Source organism: Phyllosticta citribraziliensis (genome assembly GCF_038025025.1).
Source record: "Phyllosticta citribraziliensis strain CPC 17464 chromosome Unknown J3D65scaffold_11, whole genome shotgun sequence".
Classification (NCBI taxonomy): Eukaryota; Fungi; Ascomycota; class Dothideomycetes; order Botryosphaeriales; family Phyllostictaceae; genus Phyllosticta; species Phyllosticta citribraziliensis.
In genome coordinates this window covers 1469-20286 of record NW_027117348.1, presented here as the reverse complement: position 1 = coordinate 20286, position 18818 = coordinate 1469, and the positions used below count along the sequence as shown (strand labels likewise).

The following is an 18818-nucleotide window of genomic DNA, read 5'->3' as shown; positions in this document are numbered from 1 at the left end:
AATCCTCCAGCCCCAGATTTAACTCACAAGTCAACGAGTCGAGTCGAGTCGTCCCGCCTAGCCTTGACTCAAAGCTTCTCGCGCGGAAACTTCCTGCAACGGGTTAGCGCACGCACGGCGTGCTTGGCTTGGCTTGACAACCCTTCCCGTGCTTGCTCGCTTGACCTCCTTTGCGGAGCCCGCACTTTGTTACTTGTCCGATCAGGCGACGGGCAATGAAAGCCGTGGCGTTGGGCTGCGGTACACAGTGCCGCCGGTGGGGCGTTCCTTGTGGGGTGCGTTGGGCTTGGGGAGTGGCATGGCGCGGCGCCCGTATCTTGCTTGCTTGTCTCACTGCGCGAGGTATGGTAGGGCATGGTAGGAGTATTCGTTGACCAGCAGAGTCTGCCGTCGACACTGCGCTGTTGGCCTGCAGATTGGTAGACATTGCTGCTCCCCATCGCCGATTCAGCGCCAGCCAGTTGTCGTACACATGCGCGGAATGTCGCTGTCGTCCAGTCGCTGGTCTACTGAAGTGACGCTTCAGCCTTGTCCGACGGGCGTGTTGTACAGCGTTGCTGTTGACGTCGTGGCGTCACCATGGTGGCACAGTATGATGGTAGTGTTTCAGCTCTGATGTTGAGGCGAGGCAGAAAAGGGGGGATTTACTGTGGTGGTCGTTGGGCTTCGGCTGCCAGAACACACTGTGGTGTTTTCTTGACGCCCTGCAGAATCACGGCCAGCTATGGTGTGGTCCGGGTATTTTGTCACGTTTGTCCAATAGTAGAGTCGTTTTGATTTGAATGCCTTCGGTGATTTATCGACTAGCTTGGACTTCCTGAGGGGCTTTCGAGCAAAATGTTCGAAAAAAGCATGGTCGCTTTTTCTCTCACAAGATACAGCGACGACGCATCTTATTTGACGCGCAACTTTCCTCTTCTCCCGCAAAGAAGCAGTCGTTATTTTCTGACGTATCAGTTCATTTTCGACACCATCTCCCGGAAGCGGAACGAGTGAACATCCCGCAAAGCACGCAGCCGCTGCAGAGCTGACGCTTGCATCTGCAACTCCGTCCCACACCTCCGCACCATGACGCCGCCACGCGATTTATCCTCGCGAACAACCCGTCCGATTACCCAGATAAGAAAGCAATTGTGGAGACGCTGACAATGTTGCAGAAAACAGGGGCGCGGTATTGGACGACCGACCCTGGTCCGGAACGGCGCGATGCGTGTCACTGCATTGCAGCTGCACGAGATTGTCGATTGTTTATTGATCGACCGTGGTTGAAGAACAGTGCATCGGCAGCGCTTGTCTCCGCATCCGAGCGCTTTTCTTGCTTATATTGAGGGTGCGGAGCAGGCTGGCGGGACTGGGGAGTTTGTGCTTTGTGTTGACTGGCCATGGATACTGTCGCACTCTCGCAGGGCCTGGCCTCGGGGCTGGTCTGGAAGCTCACTGTGTTTGTTGCGTTTTTGTCGTTGGTATATAAGCTTTCGCAGCTGGGTCGTCGTGACCCTCGCCTCCCGCCGGGGCCTCCAACGCTTCCTGTGATTGGGAATCTGCATCAGCTTTCAGCAAAACCGTTTTACAAACAGTACGTACTGCGCCCGACTTCCGCTACGATCTTCTGACTAGAAATACTCCAAGGCTCAAGAAATGGAGCGAGCAATACGGCTCCGTGTACTCTTTGAAGATGGGCTCAGACACGACAATTGTGCTCAACGACAGAAAAGCCATTCATGACCTGCTCGACAAAAAGGGCGCGATATACTCTGACAGGCAGAAGGAGTATGTCTGCGGGCTCGTGACTCACAACCATTATTTCGCTTTCGAGGACGCCACTTCCAGCTGGCGGTCGCAGAGAAAGATTGCGTCGCATGTCTTGTCGGTGAGTGCTTGGTGCACTTGCAGCGGCCAGAACCGCTAACACGGCAAAGCCACGAACCTTGGATGACAAGGACGGGAAGTTCGTGCCTCTCCATGAGTCCGAGTAGGTTTTTCCGCGCATCAATTTGGTCGATTCAGCTAATCGATTGGTGCAGAATGTCGGTCCTACTGCTGGATCTTTTGAAATCCCCGGAAGACTTTTACAAGCACGTCAAACGCACGACCTGTTCCGTCGCCAACGTCGTCGTCTGGGGCCACCGCGCGGCTACGTATGGCGAGTTCTGGGGCCACGTGAGTCGACAACAGAAGTCTCGAAAACGTGCTGACCGCCACAGAACGTCTACAAAGCACTGGAAATGTTTTCAGAGGCAATGGAGATTGGCGCAAACCCTCCCGTCGACCAGTTCCCCTTCTTGAAGTGGATACCAGAGCGCTTCGCAGGGTGGAAGCGCCGAGCCATTTTCTCGGGCCGCGAAATGAATAAGACGTGGGTGAAGGCGCGCACGCTGGTCGAGGAGCGTCGCAGGGAGAGTGGCACGCGTCCGTCGATTGCGGATGGGATTCTTGATGGGACGATCGATGTCGGGACTGAAATGACGAGCAACAAGCTCAACCACTTTCTTGGGTCACTCGTTGAAGGAGGGGCGGACACGACGTCGACGGGAATGCTGACCAGTCTGATGCAACTTTCGCTGCATCCCGAGGTTCAAGAGAAGGCTCGAGAGCAACTGGACAAAGTGTGTGGTTCTGAAAGGTGAGAATTCTCCTCGAAACTGGAGAACGGCAAACTGAAATCTTGCAGACTTCCAACGTGGTCTGACTTCGACCAACTCCCATACATCAACAGCATTGTCAAGGAATCCGTCCGCTGGGGACCACCGTGAGTTGCCCATCAGTCGAGCTGGCTGGAGCAGTGTCTCAAATCATTGCAGTGTTCCGTTCGGCATCCCGCATGTCGTCAGAGAAGACGACTGGTACGAGGGCATGTTCATTCCCAAGGGATCAAGCATCTTCGTCCCTGTGTGGGCCCTCCACCACACCGAGAAGAACGGCTACGGCGACCCCGAGTCTTACAATCCCGACCGCTGGCAAAACCACACGCGGCTCGCGTCAGAGCTCGCCGGCATCGCCGAATTTGAGAACAGAGATGAGTACTCCCTGTCCTCGCTTCGTGCAAATCGACTAACTTGTCTCTTGCCCTCTCCACACCACTACGTATACGGCGCTGGCAGGAGAATCTGCCCCGGGATGCATCTGGCGGAACGCACCATGTGGCGCATGACGGCCAAGATTTTGTGGGCGTACGAACTGATTCCCGTCGACGTCGATGTAACGCGTTTCTCGGAGGGGTTTGCGCTTTCTCCGCTGCCATACAAGGTACAATTCAAGCCGAGAAGCGAAGCTCATGCCGCGACGATTGAGAAGGATGCTGCGGTCGCATTGAAGTTTCTAGAGAAGTATCAATAGGCAAGTCTTGAATTAGAAGGGGGATTCCGCCTCTTTCCCGAAGAACAAAGACAGCGTGGTGATGCATGGAATGAGCCATTGCCTGAACCCAGGCCATTGTTCAGAAACAATGATCTGTCGTTTCTCACACAATGCCAGATTCTGGCAGTATAAAAGCATCGCGACGTACTGAGTTAGTTGACAGCAAACTTTCCAGAATTCTCAGCCAGACCGAGAACATGTACGAACTCCGACAAATCCCAGGCCGCGGAACCGCCGTCTTCGCGACACGCGACATCTGCCGCGGCACCTTCATCATGACGGAGTCTCCCATTCTCGTCATGGAAAAAGGTATGGACGCCTCGGACGTAATGCAGGTGTTTCAGCAGTACACCAAGCTGACTTCGCAGGAAATGGAAAGGTTCCTTTCGCTGTACGCGTCTGACCACTCCATTCAAAAAGCCCTTGACAGTCTCAAGGCCAAGTTTGAAGCCGGACAGGTGGACGAGCGGACCATGAGCTATTCGACGCTCATCTCTCGTGTAGCCGGCGTGGCCTGGACCAACAGCTACGCTGTGGATGAAGGTAATGTTGCTTCTGCAGTTTTTGTCGAGCAATCGAGGCTCAACCATTCCTGCCTGCACAACGCGGGCTACGACTACAAACTCGAGCGCGGCGTGCAGGCGTTGGAAGCCGTCAGGGACATTGTTGCCGGCGAGGAGATCACGACCTGCTACTGCGCAGTCGACGGACAGAAGCAGGCAAGCAGAGGAGCCATTCTGAAGGCAGAATACGGCTTCGATTGCCTGTGTCCCCTGTGCGAGCTGGCCAAGTTTCCCATGCCAAAGGACAGACAGACCCCCGAGGATTTCGCCTTGGTCAGAGGCGAGAAGACGAGGCGGGACAATGCGGTGCGCATGATGAGTCATTGGATTGCCTTCCGGACGAGCAAGAACAGTAGGATCACCGTTGGAGTCGACATGGTCGACGCTTTCATTGAGGCCATCAAGCTCATGGAGCGCCGCCTCACTTTTCCGTACGCCGGTGAGGCTGGAAGGGTGCAGACGGAGAACAACCTCGTCAACCTCAGGAACGCGCTGGTCGACCTGAAGAGGTACATTGGTGTGTCGGACAGTTGGATGTAGGTGCTGGCGATAGGTAGGTCTATGAATGGTATCGGAGTTTTGCGAATATCGTGTTCGTGCCGAGTGCTGACACTGACAGAAGCAATGCTGCAGTTGCGATCGATGTAGAGAAAATGATGTAGGATGCAGCCATCCTGGTTTGGCCGACGGATCCGATGTCACGAGATTCACGGCTACGCGTGTGTTGGCCGTCCTGGACCAATGGCAGATGCTCGTGAGGTGCGAGACCAAGTAGGTGTGAGGCGCTGAGCGTGCTCGGACCGGAGAGGGAACTGGGCAACAGGCGGTGTATGGCGATCATGCTGATGCTTGGATAGAGGGCCCCGCTGCTCGTCGCCATCAGTCCATCTCGAACGGCGTTGATAAGTTGCCGATAGCGGATATTTAGTTGAAAGGGTGCGATCTTCGCGTAAGGGTCCCGTGTGGCGTTGGTGCAGCATGATGTTGATATACCGCCAGACGCGCACCACCTTGCCGTGGTTGCTGCAATAAATCCTGCAACCCTTCCAGGGCTGCATCGTTGTGAATTTTTCCCAAGTGTTGATTTGTGTCCGTCGATATGGGCAACGAGCAGTCCGTCCCTGCCCCTCCCGCCGAAGACAGTGCCAAAAGTCAGGATCCAGCTATCGCAGCGGGGGATCCAGTTCAGGACCCGCCGAGTGATGTAACAGAGTCGGCCAACATCAGTGCGCTCGCGATTGAAACGAACAATGTCAAATTCAACGATGGTCTTCCAACACCCCCAACAACATTTGACGATTTGCCGACCCAAGCGGCACCAGCATCCAGCGCACCGATTGGCATTCCCCGACAACAGACAGAGACAAGGGACAAGAGGCCTGCCTTTCTGCGACGACTCACAACAGCTCCTTCAGCAGTCTTGACGGCCCAGACGCACGCAGAGAATGTGACGGCCACACCAACCTCGCCGTCGCCTGAAACGGCTCTGAAAAGCGTCGCGAAAGAGCAACTCAATACCGTGAGCAGTGCGCGTTCCGGGAGCGCGACAGATCCAAGCATCACAGACAAGGACAGCTATTTCCCCTCGCCTGATTACGGTTCCGAGACGAAGGCAGCCTCTCCGACGGCCACTCATCCGCCACACTTGGGTTCAGACGACAAGGAACTGGCTCAATCGCTGTCCAGCTTCCAGCCAAGCGAACGAGACCAGCCTGAGAGAAACCATTGGGATGCGCCTCGCTCAGGGTCAGTCAGCCCGCTGAGCTGCGACCTCGTCAGCAATGGCGCTCAGGAGCTCCAAGACCAAGGCCGCGACGGCGCAGAAAGCCAGATGACGGGCGGCATTCCCACACCGCCGCGCGAGACTGCTTTTGATGAAGCAAGGCCAGTTGCCTTTTCTGTGGACGATTGGGCCTGGCGCATGGAGTTTCTGCCGTCAGAGGCCAGCGACGATGAAGACGACATTGATCCTGAATTCTTCCCGCTGCCCGATGGCGACGACGAAAGTTTTGCAGACGACGAGCTGTCTTTTCTGGACCCGGGTCGAGAGAGTGCGCTCCGCGGCGAATCGAGGAATGAGGACCACAGTGTCGACCTGGCTCTTGTCCGGACCGCTTCTTCGGCGGAGTCCACCCAACGGGCCGCCTCTGTCCACGAAATCATTGACCCGAGCACCGATGCTGATGACGACGCCAGCTCGCAGATAGATGCGATGACCGAAAAGAAGGAAGCTGAGGTCTTTTGCGAGACTGAAGACGAGGCGGCGCCGGAAGAAACAGAAGATGAGGTCCGCGCTGAGGAACCTGCAAAGCTCAGTACAAACCTGGAAGACGAGCCCCTGGATAGGGAGACCGTTGAGGTTGTAGAATCTGAAGAGCAGGGCGATCAAGACAAGCAAAGCAACGTGGACGAGCAAAGCAACGAACGCGAAGAAACCTCTGCAGAGGTCGAAAGCCAGAAAGAAATCTCCGTCGCCCAACCCTCGCCAGGGTCGCCGGCTTTGGATGCCAGCCCACAGCCAGCGCGGAAAGTAATCGAACCCGACAGTCGCCGCGACTCTGCAATGTATCAGCTCAGCCTCGAGTCGCCCAGAGACATGGAACAGCTGCAAACCATCAAAGAGCCCGAGCCTGCGGATCAGAGAAAACGCATGTCTCTGGCTTCGATTGAGGACATTGCGGGCGAGCTATCCATGGCAGACTTTGACTCGACGGAAGCGAAATTGGAACCGAAGCTCTCACAGGACGAGCTCCCAACAGGCGAACAGCCTGTCGACGCTGCGACGTCTGATCAAAAGGTCGAATCGATCGTCAAGCAACCTGAAATTGATGGTCTCGCCGCTGAAAGTCAGCCAGCGGAAGGGAGTCCCATCGAAGAAGAGACCCAGGAGAGCGCACAGCCTGAACAGACTCAGATCGCACCAGTGGCGCCGAAATTCGAGGCTCCGCCCAAGAGAGACAATCTGCCACTGGTAGATCGACGACCAGCAACGGCCCATCCATCGCGAGTTGCGGCGGAGACTGACAGCAGGCCCTTGACCGCGCCTTCAAATCCGCTCCAAGTGTCGGAAGGAGTCCCTGTTCGCGAAAAGTCCAAATCGTGGAGAAAGACGTGGCCTATCTTGGGAAACCGAGCAGCTCGGTCCAAGAGCGAGGCGTCTCACACCGAGAAGGGCCCCGACGAAATACTTCCCGTCACTCCAGTGCAGCCCCGGAATCCTGAGCCGGCCCAGCAAGCGAAGGCCGACAGCTCTGAGCAGCGAAAGGCCCCGATCGCTGACGAGGCGAGCACGCCGAGCAAGACTCCCGGACTTGTCTCCAAAATCCCCGCGCCTGCTGAACAGTCCAAGACCAAGGAGAAGAAGAAGCGCGGGTCGATTCTGGGCTCCATCTTCCGCCATTCGAGTACAAAGGATGAAAAGTCGAAGAGCAAAGACAGCGCAAAGTTGGAAAAGAACAAAGAAAAGGAAAGCAAACCCAGCAAGAAGAACTCCAAGATTGCAAAGGTCTATCGCCGCTCCAGCAAGCGGCAGGAAGGCGGCGAGGACGAGGTCAAACAGTCTCTGACGTCGTCGTCGCGTCCGGTGACTGCAATGGCGATTTTGGATACTCGGATGGTGGACGAGCCGCAGTCTTTGGAACCGAGCGGCGCAAACAAGGCCCAAGCGAACGAGGGTATCTTGAAGGATCCCATCGGCGAGCAGAGAGCGGGCTCTGCTGGACGAGGCAAATACGGACTCCCGTCTGCGTCTCTCGGAATTCCAACTCTGCTTCAATCGCCCGCCAAAAAGAAGCAGAACCACTTTCCCGAGGGATCATGGTACCACCGCAAATCGGCACTGCCCCAGGAACATGCCTCCAGCGCCGCCCAACTTCCCAGGAGGTCGTCGGTGGGCATCTTCGCTGGTCCTGACAGCGCAGAGGGGAAAAAGGTCCAGGGCAGCCATCTGCCACAGGCGAGACCCGCGCAGCCGCAGAACCGCAGAGCAAGTGTCCATGTACCACCGCAGGTTCCCCTTCGCGCCAACCCTCTTCTCCCTCCTCCCGATGACTCTCCCTACGCTCGAGCGACGACAGGCATACCGCAGCCGAGCACTTCGAAAATCTTCAGCTACCCCAACAGGAATCCGCCGTATCGAGGCATTGCTCGGGCAAACTCTAGCCCACTTCAGGGAATCGGCGCCGCTTCGCAGCCGCAGGTGCAGACTCCGAGGGCTGGACCTTCGCGGATCCCAAGTCCCAGCTTGTCGCAAGTGCCTGTTGGCCGCCGCAACGTGGCGCCGCGTCTTCCTGGTCCGCATCGCGCGGTCGACATGCGTCGGGGCATTGCGTCTCCAACCTTTTCGCAGGGCCCTGTAAAGAACCAGAACATTCCCGATAGCTTCAGTTCTCGCGAGCATCGTAACACGGACCCAGAGACCCCTTTGAAAGGCGCTGGCGTGGCGATCTCGCCGCCTCAGCCTGCTTCTAGCGGAGTCGTTGCCAACTCTGGCAAAAGCGAGCAGTCTTTTGTTGCAGAGCTGGCGGACACGGGCGTTGGGCGACGAGGAAGCGAAGAGATTACCATGCGCGCCACCAGCTATCCGGGGATGGAGTGGGTGCCGGAAGACATGGAGTAGGCTTTGCGGCCACACATACCTCTTGAAAAACGACGGAGGTAAGCCGAGGAGACAAAAATCTTCCCGAGTTCACATGGCTGACTTGCTTTTAGAACAATGTGTAGAGCGAGTTGGAGGAAGTTCACGGCGACGGTGTAAAATTCCTGTATCTTGTCGAGTTTTGGATGTTTTTTGTTTGACGATCTTACGGCCTCTGATGAATAGCGAGCGAATTGTATAGATTTCATACGACGTTTTTTGACATGCAGAAGAGGCCTCCAGTCTGTGAGTACTTCGTCCATGTTTGAATGCCATCGAGGGGAAATCGCGCAGTGGACGCGGATTGACCTCCTGCTTTTCGGTTGAGCTGCAAGCTCGAAGCGTCATTGTGACACAGAATCTCTACTCGATAACACATCAAAATCGTGGTACCCTTTTAGAGTCGCCGGCAAAGTGGGCCATCATGCTGTTGAGGCCGGGGAATCTTACTCTTGAACAAGGGACTAGCAGCCTAGTGACAAAAGCAAAATGTGCCCCGCATGACCGGAGTGGACCACGGTGGAGTATTGCGTGTTTTTCGATTCCTTGCACCCGGACATGTCTCTTTTACTTTGTTGCGGAGAGGAGACAGTAGCGAGCGGAGGATATGAGAAGTCGCGACTGGAATTCCTGAAGTTCAGGGTGACGGACCGGGAACTCTTCAGGCAGTCTTTACTGAGCTCCACAGATAAAGGAATTCTGCCACGCTGCGAGTGTACGAGGGAGGGCTTCGAAATTTTGGACCGTCAACGTATATTAGTCAGGCCAAAGGTCATGAAATCAAGTGAGACCGGGGCGACCTCTCTTTTTTGATCTCTCATATGAGGCCGCAGAAGCCGCTGGACGAATACAGACGACGTAGACGGAAAATGGGTCGACCACTGCTACATGGCCCTTGAATTCGGTGCAGCCCCGAATCAGACGAATCCGCTGGCGGTCAGAGGCACTCTCAAGAGTCGTGGTAGGCTGCCAAACTGATGTCGCCCGCCAAGAGAACTGGTCAAACAAGCGAGCATGGGGATGATGCATCACAGACCATCAGGTGTGGAGTTGGATGCTCAGGCGGGGCCCCACAATTAGGTAAGTCTTTGGACCTTGGTGTCTTCTCGACAGGCGGGCGCGACGCGTCTTTGAGCATCACGCTGCGGCGCTCTGTGTGTTTTTCTCAATCTCGACAAAGTCTTCAGGCCAGGCGCTCTTGGTCTGGCCAGCCATGACGTAGCCCCGAGAGGCCGGACGCTGCTCGCGGTTGTTTTTACGAAATTCGTGACAAACCGCAGCTGCGGGACAAGCATTGCAAGGGTCCTTTTGTGAGCCTTTCAGCTCTGGCACTCCTCGCGAGGGATGACAGCGTGTCATGCGAGAAATAAAGGACGCACGTTTACATAACTTGAATCCGGCGCCGTGGGTGCCTGGGTGGCTGAACGACTTCGGCGAGTCTTGGAAAAGGGCGTCAAAGCCACGCAATTTCCTTTCGTCGCCTGTTGGGAACACCTCGTAGAGGAAGCCTCAGCGTGAGGACAGTCATTGAAGCGTTGTTGGTTTGGTCCAAAGGGATGCAGGGCAGCCGTGTTTGCCCCTACCACCGACGAGAAAGAAGCGTCCCAAGACACCGACCACCTTAGATCGGCTTCCCGAACAGAGCTCTTGAAAGGGCAAGTTTGCACCGTCGTGCGCGTCTTCGGCCTCTTGGTGAGGGTGCACGGGGCGTGTTTGCCGGACCGATGACAAAGATGCCGGTTGCGATAAGCGATCCAGTTTCCTCGTTCATATCTCAGCAAAGGGCCCGACCTTGGCAAAGAGTCGCGGACAAGGGATGCCCTCCACGTGGGGAGACTGGTATAGGGGAATCGGAACGCTTGCAGTCCGCGGTTCGCCCCACCACCAAGAGTGGTACCCACAGATAGCGGGCTTGGCCGTCGTCCACGATGATTGGCATGTAGTAATGACACTCCATCGGCAGCATCTTTGCTCAACCGCAATACGGGTCAGTGGGGCGTTTTCGATCAGAGAGGACGATGGACCGTAGGGGGTGATGGTGGTATAAAGAGCCTCAGGAAACAAGTCGCAAAGGAGTTTTTGTCCGCCGTGCCTCGTTCAATTTGTCGTCAAGATGCGGTTTTCCAGCTCCCTCGTTGCCATTTCGACGGCCGTCTTCGCCAATGGCGTGACGGCAGCATCCAACAGCTCTCTGCCTCGCGTCAGCATCATTGCAACCGGCGGAACGATTGCAGGCACCAACTCGGATTCGACGTCGACGACGGGATACAAGGCGGGATCTTTGGGAGTGGACGCCTTGATCGAGGCCGTCCCGGCACTCTCGAATATCTCTTCAGTCTCTGGAATCCAGTTCTCAAATATTGGCAGCCAGAACATGAACACTTCCCTCCTCCTGAGGCTCACCAAGCTGGCGACAAATGTGGCGGCTAACGGAAGTGCCGACGGAATCGTCATTACCCACGGCACCGACACCCTCGAAGAGACGGCCATGTTTCTGGACCTCACCTACAATGAGAGCTTGCCCATCGCAATGGCCGCAGCCATGAGGCCCTCCACCGCCCTCAGCGCTGACGGGCCTTTCAACATCTACGAGGCTGTCGCATTGGCCGGCTCGAAGGAGGCAGCGGACCGGGGCGTCATGATTGTGCTCAACGACCGCATCGGCTCGGCCATGTACACCACCAAGACAAACACGCGCGCCGTGGATACCTTCAAGGCGGCCGAGCAAGGATACCTGGGCGTTTTCAATGATGAAGTCCCAGTCTTTTACTTCGAGCCTTCGCGCGTGTACAAGAAGCCGTTCTTCGACGTCTCCGGCGTTGACGCCCTGCCCAGGGTCGACATCTTGTATGGCAACATCGACATGGACGTCCGTCTTCTCAACTACTCGGTCTCTTCGGGCGCGGAGGGCGTTGTGATTGCTTGCGCGGGTGACGCATCGCTCCCGGATGCTTGGGCAGACGCTGCGCAGGCTTTCACCGAGCAGGGAATTCCAGTCGTGAGGGCCAGTCGCACTGGTTCGGGCTACGTCGCACCCGCGGACGACACCTTGACTTCTGGCAACTTCAACCCGCAAAAGGCGCGCATCTTGCTGCAGCTTGTGCTGAATGAGCATGGTGGAAAGAACAGCACTCTGATCCAGGAGTACTTTGACCCCTACCTGAGTTGATGCTGGGTTGAGAGGATAAGGAAAAGTTGTAACGTTTATAAATCATAATGAATCTGAAATTCTACCATCAGTCTTTTTGCAGTCTTGAGGTATTGGGGAGTGAAACAGAGAAACTCGAAGTTTTTGAGGACAAAGCCATGCCTGGATTCCAGGGGAGAAAATGCCGACGCGGGAATAACGGAGAAGCGACTCGACCGCCACAGCGCAAAGCCGCAATCAGCAGCCCTTTGAGGTGTGGAAAAAACGAGCATTGGAAGAAGGAAGGCATAAAACAGTTCCGAAGCATCGAGTCGCTGTGTCTCTATAGTTGTTTCGTCAAAGAGACTACCAGGGTCAGGTTTGCGTCGTGACGAGGCGTACAGCTCGCTCGCGACGCCGCTCCGCTTCCGGTGCAGGGAATATCGGTACAGCTTGTTTGGAGTCGTCAGACTGGCTCTGACAGTCGATTGGAAGATGGAGATGTCGAGGTCGGTGGTTGTCAAGTGACGGAAAATTGTCCACCGAGAAGTATGTTTTGACTTTTGGCACAGCCACTTCGCACACCACGGCGCCACATCCTTCCGTTTGACCACCATCGGGGGACAGAATGTGAGAGTGACAGGAATCGGATCGAGATCAACATCCTCCGCCTCCGCATCCTCCCCCCAATCCACCATCACTACTACCACCAGCAGCGCCGCCTCCACACGCTGCCCACCCGTCACCACCTCCGTTGCCACCGCATCCTCCTGATGCACCGTCACAGAGACCACCCGTCCCGCAGGCTACATCCACAGAGAATCCAGCCGCGCATGACAAAGAATTTCCGTTGGCTCCCGCACTCACACAAGCGCCGCCGGCACACTGCGAGAGTCCAGCATCGACACCAGCTGCAATACTTGCACAAGAAACGGCGCGAACCAGAACGACTCCAGAGTTAGCGACGCCATTGACGCCGACTCCCCGAGTGCCGCCGCGCCACTGTATTCTTGTGTCCTGCGGCGTGGCACCCACTTTGAGCATCTCCATGCGGAAATTGCGCAGCAACTGGTAAGCCACAAGCTGGTCCTCGCGTCGCAGTTGAGCCCACTCAGCGACGAAGAAGTGATTGTTAGCACCCTTCATCCAGAGCTGCGCGCGGTGGATGCCCCCGAGCTTAAGGGGATCTGTGTACGGATGCGGGTGTTCGTGGTGCCATTTGGTCGCGTTTTGGAACCCGCTGTTGCCAGCCATCGCAGCAGCGGCCGTTGAGAGTGCGTCTTCAGCCTGCAACGGTAGCAGCCTATTGCGCGACCACTCATCGTCAGAGAGAGCGTTGGCTGATCCATCGGGGGGGTGCGTTGTGTAAAGGCATCGGTCGCGCGCAAAATGGAGAGAGATGATGGACCGCGAGTCGAAGGGAAAGGCCCATACGTGCTTGGAAATGTTGCAGCGGGATCATGGCACTGGATGGCGTCCTAAAGCCTCGCTGCAATCCCACGGGAAGATGTCTTGAAAGCGGTACGGGTAGGACCAAAACGTGCCGCAATCATGCCAGTGTTCCTGCGAGTCCTGGTGCAAGCCGTGGCGTAACTTGAGCAGGTACTCCTCGGTGAGGTCGAGAGGATGAGAGCAAGCAGTGCAGAGAGGTCAAAGAGGGTTGCTGGTGGATCAATCTCCGCGCGGCTGTCGTGGAGAGGAGGATCTTGGCTGATGAGTGGTCAAAAATCCTCATGGTGTGGCAAGCTAGCCTTTTGAACTCGGTCATTTTCTGAGCTTTGTACTCGGCGAGAGTGCGAAAGGATTCGTAACAGGCCATTTTATTTGAAACAGATTGTGAGCTGACGGCGCAATTTGCCCACTTGGTTTATTCTCGACTTCTGACATCTGCAAGCACGCGGCCATCGATACTGACAAGAAATTCTCGACAAACTCAGGACTGCGAAGGGCAAGTCGAAGGGTGCTCCACGACGGCGGCTCGCTCCCAAGGACGTTGAATTTCGGCGATTATTTTGCAGTGTTGCTCGATAGGCGCATCAAATCTTGCGGAACGCAGCAGACCGATGACGAAATCGCGGCTGCTGTCAACCGGCAATTTTCACTTGTGAAAAAGATGGAATCACACCAGTGATGACAGAGCCCTGCGTGCGAAGCTACTCTTCGACGAGCCATCCAACGGGACCACAATCTTGCGAAGCTGCTCAAGTGGCACCCCAGACCCATGCTCGTCCCCACGGTGGACTTCGATCTTGTCTGGCACACTGATCAATATCCAGAGGCGCAATACCAGACCGACATGACAAGCTGGACAGGGGTTCATCGGCCACAACGAGAAGTTGGGAGCACCGATATTGGATGACGGAGAAGCCAAGACGCGGGAGTTGTTCGGATTGCATTTTGACTGCCGATACATGCGCTGTCTGTGCTGGGACTATGAAGCTATTCTGTCGGTGCTGGACAATGCGAGGCTGAAAGGAGGAGATTTGGATCATAGAAAGGAGAAAAACATGGCGAGAAATGTCGCTAGGCTTGGGAATACTCGAGGCGTTCAGTCGAAGATCTTTCAGATATGTTAGCAGAAATCTGTAGGTAGCCATTCGAATGTGAACGGACCCTCGAAATCAAATTCTTGAAAAGTCTCATCCGGGGCCTGAGAGACTTCTTTGGTGAATCCCGGCGCGCTCTTGGATTTGTCAACAAATGTCGGGCCAGAGCTTGGTTTTGCGGACTGGAAGGCGGAAGCCTGCAGAGTTTTCCTTTTGAAGATGCCCATGTCGATGTTGACTGTATGAATTTGCAGAACTTGTTGAGCTTCATTTGAGAGCGCGGGGGACAACAGCCTGAAGCTTTGAGACGACGCCAACGTTGCACAAAGGCTCCAGTGTTGCTGCGCTTGTATTCCACCTAGACGCAGCCCCGTTTGTTTCACGGTGTCGCCATCAGCATCATCCAGAAGAGTGCAACTACGAGACCAATCCTCGTTCTCGGTACAGCCTTGCGAACCCTTCCGTCGACACCGTCTGCCTGCGACCTTAAATGCGCCGCTCCAAGTGCTCGAAATGACTAGAACAACCGTCGGTATTGGCGCGCTTGGGCTGGTCCGTCAGTCTTGAGGCATCCTTCTTCCATCACGATTTGTATTCCACCTTCCGCACCTTGCGCACCGGCATCCGAGTGCTCTCCACCTTCTTGGCCTTTGTCTCGTGGTTGTTTCTCTTCCCTTCTGCTTACGCGCCGGCGATTGCGACCGGCGGATGCAGTAAGGAATTCGGGCAACCGCAGAGGATGGCGTCAAAACGGTCGGTTTGTTTGTCTGGGTCGGAGGTCATTGTCTCTTGGCTGCAGTTCTGCGTCAGTAAAAGGTCTGCTTCGGAGGGAGATGAATTTACCCAAGTTTCACGATGGAGACTACCCCATCTCCAAATCCGAGCTCAGCGGCCAGCGCGAAGACGCGTCACAGACCACCGCGAGGTCGCCCGTCAAGCCGGCAGTTCCGTCGGTGCGCATGGCCGATGTCAAGGACGCAGCTCGAGAAACAAAGGTTTGCGATGTTGCGATGGCGCGAAGCTACATGAGGCTTGGGCGAGTAATTTCGAAGGAGTGTCGGTCGGGAGATGCAATGAAGAGGGCGTTGTTTCGAGCGTCGTAGAGGGAAAAAGAGGTGGTTGGGGGGCAGACGGTCCGCAATGGGCTTAGCGGCATCGCGTCGCCAGCCGTCGAGCACCAAACAGACCTCGACATCACCAACAACACTTCTTCGATCTCGAATCTTTTGTCAAGTCTCATTCAACGGCTGGATCGAAATCACGCCTGCCACTGCTCGAGGTTTTCCGGTCGCCAATTCCAAACAATTCGCGACAGTGCTTGCCCTCCGCACAGCCGAAGGCCGCAATGCGGCGACACTTCTACAAACATCCAACGACTCTGTGATGTGGCATGGACCCGGAGAAGACGACTGCGACGCCTGCGGTTGAGAGCGCGCCGTCAAGATATCTCAAAAATTCGGAGTATGTGTTTGTCGCTTTTCATCGCAACTCCGATGGCGCGCACCTTGAATCCCGAGCTCAGCAGTGCTCGTCGCCGAAAAAACGCCGCGCGATGGGATGTTGGATTTTCGAAGAACAAGTTTTGCAGCATATCTGAAGTAGAAAGAGCTGGGTTGATGTGGACAAATCACGGTGGAACGCGGGTATTTCTGGGGTCTATCAGGGCCTGATGCTGACGGAATGGGGAAAGGTTCTTGACCAGTATGCCGCCAAATCGTGGGAACTCCAAGGCGAAAGCTCTTCACAGCTCCAAATCTCCTGGTCTTCTTCGATGCCGGTCTGATCGCGTCCATCGCGGCGTTGGTTGGTGTCGCAAGTAGTGAGCCCCCCGGAGCGGGCCGCACGATCCTTCGCCACGAATTTCCATTTTGCGTTAGTCGCCAGAATGCTCACCAGTCGCAGGCTCGAGCGCCACCAGCCCTCTCGTCCTCATCCTCCAAGCTGCCAGCTGGAAAAGCCCAGCTTCTTGATGATCGCAATGAAGCCGTGTCGGAGTGGGCGCGGCTTTTCGTACCAGCACTCGGGCGTTTTCGAATGATCGATTCAACGCGGAGTTCGAGGCACAGAACGACAAGATGCGAAAGAAAAAGAGACGGAAAAAGCTCGTGATTCATCATCGTAACACTACCAAAACCGAACACACTACTTTTGCCAGTCGCTGCCATAAAGCTCCGAACGCTGTGGCTCCAACGACAGCTGGTGCATTGTATGGCGATTCTGAGGCTTCATCGCGAACGATATTCTTGAAGGTAGGTTTCGCTCCAGCCAGTTGCTGCCATTTATTTCCGCGGGCTCCCGTTCTGATGGTAGCTGGTGTATTGTATGGCGATCCTGGGGTTTCACCGCGGACGATAATCTTGAAGGTAAGTTCCGTTCAAGCCAGTTGCTACCATAGAGTTCCGCAGGCTCCCGTTCTGCTGGTAGCTGATGTATTGTGCAGCGATCCTTAGGTTTCATCGACAATATTCTTGAAGGTATGTATCGCTCCAGCCAGTTGCTGCCGTACAACTCCGCCGGCTCCGGTCCCGTCGGTAATTGATATATTTCTTGGCCCTCCAATTCCCCTGACGTCCTTCTCGAGGTTTCGTCGCTCGGGGTTCCATCGCTCGAGGTTCCGTCGTCCAGGGGTACGGGCTTGCGGTCGATGTGTTCTTGGACGGCGCGTTGTATTGCTAGCCGCTTTCTGCGCGTGTACCAAATAGTGACGGCGGCTAACGCAATGCTAAAACAACTCATCGATACCACTACACCGACAACTGTCTTTGCATAGGTTGACCAGCCTCCAGAATTTTGATGAGAAGAAGAACTTTGGGTCGATTCGGGAGCTGTCACAGTGGGAGATGCTGCAGGCGACGAAGTGACGGCCGCGAATGTTGTCGTAGGCGCGCCGGCGGCAGCAGCGGCAGTCGAGGTTGACAACGCAGAGGAGGACGCGGTCGTAGAGAACAGCGACAAATCCTTCTCTTCGAACGCGACCGTAATGGGCTGCGCCCACATGGTCATTGGGCCGGCGACTTGGGTCATGTTGTTGGAGCTTTGGCGGACGAGCTGCGCCCAGCCTGTGACAATCGTCGAGGAATCATATGGAAATCTGCTCACGCAGCCGACGAGGTTTCCGGTCTCAACGTACGAGAAGTCGCTGATGGGAGGTCAGTGAACCACGATCGCTATCGCTGAAGAGATGAAGGAGACTTACGAGTAACAGCACACCCCGATTGTGGTCCCTTGGGTGACTTGTTCCGTCACCGTGGTGTAGCTAATCGGACAGGCTCCAGGACTGAAAGTTTGGGTTTGTTGGTCGGAAGCGCGTCCATTTCCTGTCCATCCAGAGGGAAAGCATTTTGAGTCGACGCCAATCCCCCGTGTCGTGACTTGGTTTTGCACCAAGATTCCGTTCGAGATGCTGTTGAAGTACGAGTCTTCATACGTCCAGTGGGTCTTGCACTCTGCGGGAGGAGTGAAACGAGTGGTCATGGGCACCGTTACAGAGCCGGCGCTCGTCGATATGGCCCTCGCCGCCATGGTCGCAAACATGTTGGTGTTGGAAGTTTGACGAGGCAAAGGCTCAGCCCACTGTAGTGGTGCAAAGGGTTTCTATGAGCAAGAACAGCGACAATCCATGTCAGCGGCATGTTTTCCTGTCTGATGTGGAGGAGAGGCCCCATCGACCAGCGCGCTTAAGCGCGCAGGGGTTGACGGCCGCCCCGCTTGTCGCTCACCACTCACAATCCTCTGGTAAGCGCGAAGCCCGCAATTGTTGATATCGCTTGAGATTTTTTAAGAACTGGCTTGGAACCCTGGCAAAAGGATCCACTTTTCATGCTGTCTGGCGCCTACCTGGCGAGCTTCTCTTGTTCGCTTGTTGCTCTCAGAACCACAATCATGCCGCCTTTCGCCGATTCTCGAGCTCCTGCAGTAAAGCAGCATTGCGGACTGGCTGTTAAAGATATAAGCCCGGTGTGCGTCTAATAAGGGCCAATTATAGTGTGTAATTATTAGTCAAAATAGCTCTAAGTTGCCTCATTTTAATTTCTAGCCTTCTTACTAATAGTCCTACTAAATAGGGGCTAATTCTAAGTCTACTTTAACCCTTATTACCGTCGCTTTCTATGCGGCTTAAATATATCTATATAGAGTAAATATATACTAGAGTTACTAAAATTTTCTTAGACCTCTTTTATATACTCTCTAGAAATATAATAGAGCTATAGGCGCGCTAGCCTAAATAGTAGTAATAAAATAAGTAGGCTTCTTAATACTACTCTTTATTCTCTTTATATAGTTACTCTTTACTTATAAATTACTAGGTACTAATCTTATAAGGTAATTATTAGTTAAGTTTCCTACTATACTAGAGTATAAGTTAATAATAGTAACTAGATTAAACCTCTTTTTTAAGTAGCTATAAATTAATTCTACTATTTTTTACTTAAAAAGGAACTTTCTAGCTTTAAAGCTTTAGACTAGATATTATCTTATCTACTCTTCTATCTTATTAATAGTAGATATAGTAGGTTCTATTATTAGTAGTATTTTAGATTTTAATATAGTATTTAGCTTTTTTAATAAGTTACTAATACTTATTTTAA

At 54.7% G+C, this 18818-nt stretch overlaps 6 protein-coding genes across 6 annotated transcripts; 4 read left to right on the top strand and 2 right to left on the bottom strand.

Moving 5' to 3' along the window:
* Nucleotides 1-957: 957 nt before the first annotated feature.
* On the top strand, nucleotides 958-3336 carry J3D65DRAFT_685077 (cytochrome P450; the record flags this gene model as incomplete). Its single annotated transcript, XM_066803799.1, has 7 exons — nucleotides 958-1576; nucleotides 1630-1870; nucleotides 1920-1952; nucleotides 2008-2160; nucleotides 2205-2623; nucleotides 2672-2749; nucleotides 2802-3336. The coding sequence occupies exons 1-7, from the start codon at nucleotides 1383-1385 to the stop codon at nucleotides 3334-3336; spliced, it is 1653 nt and encodes a 550-aa protein (XP_066651603.1). The 5' UTR covers nucleotides 958-1382.
* A 221-nt stretch (nucleotides 3337-3557) lies between these two features.
* J3D65DRAFT_529095 (uncharacterized protein) lies at nucleotides 3558-4136 on the top strand (the record flags this gene model as incomplete). The annotated part of the gene is made up of 1 exon (XM_066796655.1): nucleotides 3558-4136. A coding segment is annotated over one exon (579 nt), but the record flags the coding sequence as incomplete, so codon positions are not given.
* Nucleotides 4137-4920: 784 nt separating this feature from the next.
* J3D65DRAFT_635295 (uncharacterized protein) lies at nucleotides 4921-8762 on the top strand. The gene is made up of 2 exons (XM_066801305.1): nucleotides 4921-8576; nucleotides 8631-8762. Exon 1 carries the CDS (start codon nucleotides 5020-5022, stop codon nucleotides 8536-8538), a length of 3519 nt encoding a protein of 1172 aa, XP_066651601.1. The 5' UTR covers nucleotides 4921-5019; the 3' UTR covers nucleotides 8539-8576; nucleotides 8631-8762.
* A 1884-nt stretch (nucleotides 8763-10646) lies between these two features.
* Nucleotides 10647-11790, top strand: J3D65DRAFT_576721 (L-asparaginase). Its single transcript, XM_066797670.1, has one exon. It carries the CDS (start codon nucleotides 10670-10672, stop codon nucleotides 11723-11725), a length of 1056 nt encoding a protein of 351 aa, XP_066651600.1. The 5' UTR covers nucleotides 10647-10669; the 3' UTR covers nucleotides 11726-11790.
* Nucleotides 11791-12172: 382 nt separating this feature from the next.
* On the bottom strand, nucleotides 12173-13093 carry J3D65DRAFT_685071 (uncharacterized protein; the record flags this gene model as incomplete). The annotated part of the gene is made up of 1 exon (XM_066803798.1): nucleotides 12173-13093. A coding segment is annotated over one exon (753 nt), but the record flags the coding sequence as incomplete, so codon positions are not given.
* A 2959-nt stretch (nucleotides 13094-16052) lies between these two features.
* On the bottom strand, nucleotides 16053-17970 carry J3D65DRAFT_685065 (uncharacterized protein). The gene is made up of 2 exons (XM_066803797.1): nucleotides 17426-17970; nucleotides 16053-17368 (listed from the first exon to the last, which is right to left on the bottom strand). Exons 1-2 carry the CDS (start codon nucleotides 17761-17763, stop codon nucleotides 16372-16374), a joined length of 1335 nt encoding a protein of 444 aa, XP_066651598.1. The 5' UTR covers nucleotides 17764-17970; the 3' UTR covers nucleotides 16053-16371.
* Nucleotides 17971-18818: the final 848 nt, after the last annotated feature.

What these genes read in the sequence shown, in the direction of transcription:
- J3D65DRAFT_635295 (XM_066801305.1), top strand. Translation starts at nt 5,020, where the DNA reads ATGGGCAACGAGCAGTCCGTCCCTGCCCCTCCCGCCGAAGACAGTGCC.
- J3D65DRAFT_576721 (XM_066797670.1), top strand. Translation starts at nt 10,670, where the DNA reads ATGCGGTTTTCCAGCTCCCTCGTTGCCATTTCGACGGCCGTCTTCGCC.
- J3D65DRAFT_685065 (XM_066803797.1), bottom strand. Translation starts at nt 17,763, where the DNA reads ATGTTTGCGACCATGGCGGCGAGGGCCATATCGACGAGCGCCGGCTCT. An exon ending in ATCGGGGTGTGCTGTTACTC is followed by an intron (nt 17,369 to 17,425) that starts GTAAGTCTCCTT and finishes ACCTCCCATCAG; the next exon opens with CGACTTCTCGTACGTTGAGA.